The sequence below is a fragment of the Trachymyrmex septentrionalis genome, unplaced genomic scaffold (genome assembly GCF_001594115.1).
Source record: "Trachymyrmex septentrionalis isolate Tsep2-gDNA-1 unplaced genomic scaffold, Tsep1.0 scaffold27, whole genome shotgun sequence".
NCBI classification, from domain to species: domain Eukaryota; kingdom Metazoa; phylum Arthropoda; class Insecta; order Hymenoptera; family Formicidae; genus Trachymyrmex; species Trachymyrmex septentrionalis.
In genome coordinates this window covers 718391-723017 of record NW_017305430.1, presented here as the reverse complement: position 1 = coordinate 723017, position 4627 = coordinate 718391, and the positions used below count along the sequence as shown (strand labels likewise).

The 4627-nt window shown below is 31.2% G+C and overlaps 1 protein-coding gene across 1 annotated transcript in view; it reads right to left on the bottom strand.

Annotated features, from left to right (window-relative positions):
* The window catches only part of LOC108749194 (zinc finger protein 512B-like), a 2767-nt gene extending 1635 nt beyond the window's left edge, over positions 1 to 1132 (bottom strand). Inside the window, exons 1-3 of the mRNA XM_018487745.1 lie at positions 1078 to 1132; positions 458 to 528; positions 111 to 343 (exon numbers count right to left, since the gene is read on the bottom strand). Of these exons, the coding sequence (XP_018343247.1) occupies positions 111 to 343; positions 458 to 528; positions 1078 to 1092 (319 nt within the window). The 5' untranslated portion in view covers positions 1093 to 1132. The remainder of the gene's footprint in view (positions 1 to 110; positions 344 to 457; positions 529 to 1077) is intronic.
* Between the last annotated feature and the right edge of the window lie 3495 nt (positions 1133 to 4627).

Below are 4627 nucleotides of genomic sequence, written 5' to 3'. Positions count from 1 at the left end.
ATATTATATAAATAATTATTATTTTATGGTAAATTTTAAATTATTGTTTTTTCGTATAAACCGCTGTTACTTTATTTTTTTATTTGTGGTTATACTTTGCAAAACCTTACCGATATTTTTTATAACTGGTACTGGCACTGGCTTTGTAATTTCCACATGCTCGTTGATCGGTACAGCTTGAACAATTGTATGTTGAATGTTACTGTCTTTAAATCCTTGATCCATATCTAAATGAAAATTGCCATCATTTTCGAAAGAAGAATATGATCCATGAGAAGGAATATTCTGAATGTTTACGTTGTGGTCGTTGGACACGTAATTCGTGATGTCGAAATCAGATAGTCTGTCAAAATTAGAACAGAAATTAGGAGTTGCAACACAATAATTTGATCTTAACATACGTACTACATTAGAAGTAATAAATACGATTATCAAATCTCGTTTTATTTATACTGACCCATGCCATCCAGCATTGTCCACTGATAAGTTAGCAAACGTTGTTTTAATTAATAAACATAGAGTGATTATCTGGAATAACAAAATGAATAATAAATCAACAAATAATTTAAATATAAACAAATAAGAAAATTATACATGTAATTGAAATATAAAATTTTTATCAATTGAAATTTAAATATATCACCTCTGTTCTACCGTTACGTCGAAATTCAATTATTTAGATCGACAATATGAATATGTGAGCAGAGTAGCAGTAGTTTCTTATACAAGAAACATCTTATTCGCGAGCGAACACTTAAAAAAAAGTTTATCAAAGTGTCCTTTCTTCCCTCCGAGGAAAGTGCTGCTGGCGACGCGTCGAATTCGATACCATCACTCTTGCGCCACATGAGAATATCCGGAATATTATGAGAACGCTACCGTACTATGTATCGCACACAGAAAGTATGGAAATATATCGACAATCACTTTCCATCGCCATTGTTCGTCGTAAAACCGGAACTCGTTCGCGAACTGAGTCGAGCAAGGAAACCAAACGCCGTGAATCTCCGCTTCCGCGATTTCCACGCGACTCCCGTCACAATCCTCGGAAACCCCCATCTGTCTTTTTCTACTTACTGAGGGTAGATGCATTTTTCAGAATACGTGGCGAGCGGACAACGAATGGGATACTGCGGATTTGTTCCGATGGACCATTCGTTTTTATACATGACGCTTTCTCGTTCTCCCTACCCGATGCTGATGGTCTGTCGTGGAAACTGGACACGTGCATACGCACCTACATCCGATTAACAAGTTAAAAACAAGTCTAGTTCAAGCCTACTAGTTTGAGATTACTAGATCGAAACTGACTGCAAGTTTAGTCAACCGAGGTAGAACGTGTTTTCGATGCGATCGTGACATTGCGATATTGCAAGACATTATACCAGCGATCCTCAATCGGGGTGCTGCATTTAATGATGGCATACGATATTTGCTCTTAATGCAGAAGAATAATAAACATTACATAGATGACATCACGAAGAGATAGAAATATTTATATGCAAATCAGGTTTATCGTTTACAAAGAAACAATTAATACGATAATAGTATTAAAAAATTATATTATGTTATTAATATTTATAATATTATTAATCACTTTTTATATAAAAAAAATGGTACTGAGATATATACAAAAATTAGTCAAGAAAGTAATTATATTGGACCATCCGAACAATTATATTAGACTTAATTATATTAGGCTTAAATTTAATTATAGAAACATAACTTTTATTGCATTTATATTCATATTTGAGCATCTTACATTTAGAAAAGAAAGTGGTAATAAAAAAAGATTATAAAGGTAACAATTATATAAGTTTTATATTAATATACATAGTTACACAAAAAAATAAATTTTTTTTTAGTTATAGCAATTATAAAATAATTTTTTTAATAATATATATTAGTTTTTTTTTATTGAACTATATACACTAATTAAACTATATACATTAATCTAAATTAATTGTATAAAATTTCTACAGTTGCCATCATGTTTTTTTCTTAATATACATAATTATTTTGATAATCCAACATAATTAAATAAACAAAAGAAATAAAATTAATTAATTAAATAAGTTTCTAGATTTGGCCGAATTTTTATATATTTCAACAAATTATTTTTTTTTCTTTATTATGAAAGAATAAAAACCTGCTTAGAAAGTTATAAATTTCAAATTAGCAAATCTCTATTTAATTTAATAAACTTATAATAAAATGTAAAATAAAACTAATCAGGATTATATCGTAACAAATTGTAAGTTTTATAAAACTGTTACTCGATTGACATGCATGAAGTAATTTGATCAATCATTATCAACACAGTTCCTTGCATGATCAAAAGGTGATCTTTGAGATGAAAGATTTTTCTATGAATTATTCATTTAATCGCGAATTCTTATCGATTTCCTGACCCAAAAAAATAGAATGTGTTGAATTACAGATACGGTGAGTAAATGATGATAACATTAGCATTGAACACCCTCATAATCGCCATCTTACACGTGCTCGTAAGCATATGAAAGTGATATCCTTTTCAAACATGTTCTTATTTTGCGACTTGTTTATCACTATGGCAGTGAAATGGAAATATCTAATCAAATATCAGTGCACATTCAATATGTATTTAAAGCTTTATATTTTGCAATATAGCGGAGGAGAAATTATTCCTATCGGCATAGAAGTGACTACGACTAGTATATATTTTGTAGTGTATGTTATTGTAGTTTATTACTGTCAAACTTTGATTTAGGAGATAGCACTGTCAACATTCTGATTAGAGTGAATAACATTATAATATGCGTTTGATCAACCGAGATATCCAACGCATATTAAAATTTAATACTTCAGATGCTTTCTTCAGTAAAAACAATTTGCAACTGCATATATTTATTATGCTAGTATATTGTATTATATATCTAAAAAATCTACGAGATAATTATAATTGCACATAAGGTTAAGTTTATCGGAGTAATCTCGCCTTAAAGGGAAAAATATAATAATAGTATACTTCAACGTAAAATTATTATCAATATAAAGTTCGAGGAAAGCGCTAACTGAATTATATTACTTTTAAGTATACAAAATGTGTGTGTAACGCTTTGTCATTTACTTAGAAACATTAATAACTGTGCGGTCAGAGGTATCATCTGATCGTATGCGTGATAAAAAATCGGATTATATCTAGATTCCAGTGAGAGTAGCTAATGTGTGCATATAAGAAAAGAAAGCAAATAAAACTGGGTGAAGGAAAAAGATGCGATCAAAAAGAGCACTATTCAGTTCGGTGTGAAAGGTGGATCTCTCAGTCTTGTTGTAATGACAGTATTTGAAAATTGCGTTTACCGTGGCATTAGCGCGGCGTTACAGAACGGATGATTAACCACGTTTAGCGAAAATCGGGCTGCTGTGTTCATTGATGCCTAGAAGTCACATGGCCTTCCAATTCGCAGCATTACTTTTAACGTATAGATGCTCGTTCGAAGTAAATAAGTGAAATCTGTAACACTTTCTATGTCATTTAAATATAAATTCTAATTTTACGTAAAATTATGTGTCCATTGAAATATCACTTTATTAAGTGCAATTTATATTTAATAAAAGAATAAAGCCATTTGCGTATTGGACACCGGTATTTCTGCATCGCCAGTCATGCATGATCTCGCATGAAACGAGTTTACTATGTACTAAATTTATCGCGTTCATATATTCAGCTATCAGCAATGTCTTGTTAATAATATATATGATTCATTATGTTGGTGATTATAAATATCTAAATGTGCGTAGGGTATAACATTAATTTAGATTTTATATAGTTATTAATTTCCTGCCTTTTCAAATAAAAAAAATATTGATTCATTAAGTATTAATGCATATCTTTTAACATTTAATAGATGCCTAATTGTAATTGTTGTTCTTCGAACAGAAAACTTTATATATAAATACAATGATTTTATAATTATATGTAAATTATGTATACTCTTTCTGAATTTTTTAATTTTTAATTTCAAATATATATTATACAATCCAGTAATAATGTTACAAATAATTCTATTTTAACGTATCCATTGTATTTCCGTTCGATTGTATCAGCATCATTAATATTGCAGGGTCACATTTGCACCAAGGACTTGACCACACGGTCCATTTTTCGGAACTTTGAAAGAGCTATCTCTTGTCCTTACAAATGAACAAAAGTTCGAGAGCTGCGATCAAAGAGTGCAGAAAGAGTGACTTTGATCGAACGATTTTCTTCCGCATTTGGTTCATAGAACTTGCAACGGCATTGTAAGGGTGACGAGCGATTCGCGAGGATGACTAAGAAAGGAAGAGGCGAGTGAAAGGATCTCGGTACGTTCGCCGTGTATGCATAGTCGTAGATTTGACTGATACCTACGCCCAGTTTCCCACTGGCAGAATACAGGTTGCAGATACTTGATCTTGGGCGTTGCGTCCCACGTAACTGGACATTCTGACCTCACTTTCATTGTCTGCCGATTCTCCCGGAAGGGTTACCGATATACTTTCACTCTCTTCTTTGCAGGGGAACCTCGATAAAAATGAATAACAATAATAATAATAATAAAATAAAGGGCAAAGTAAGAGTCAAACACATTTTTTTAAATTGTCA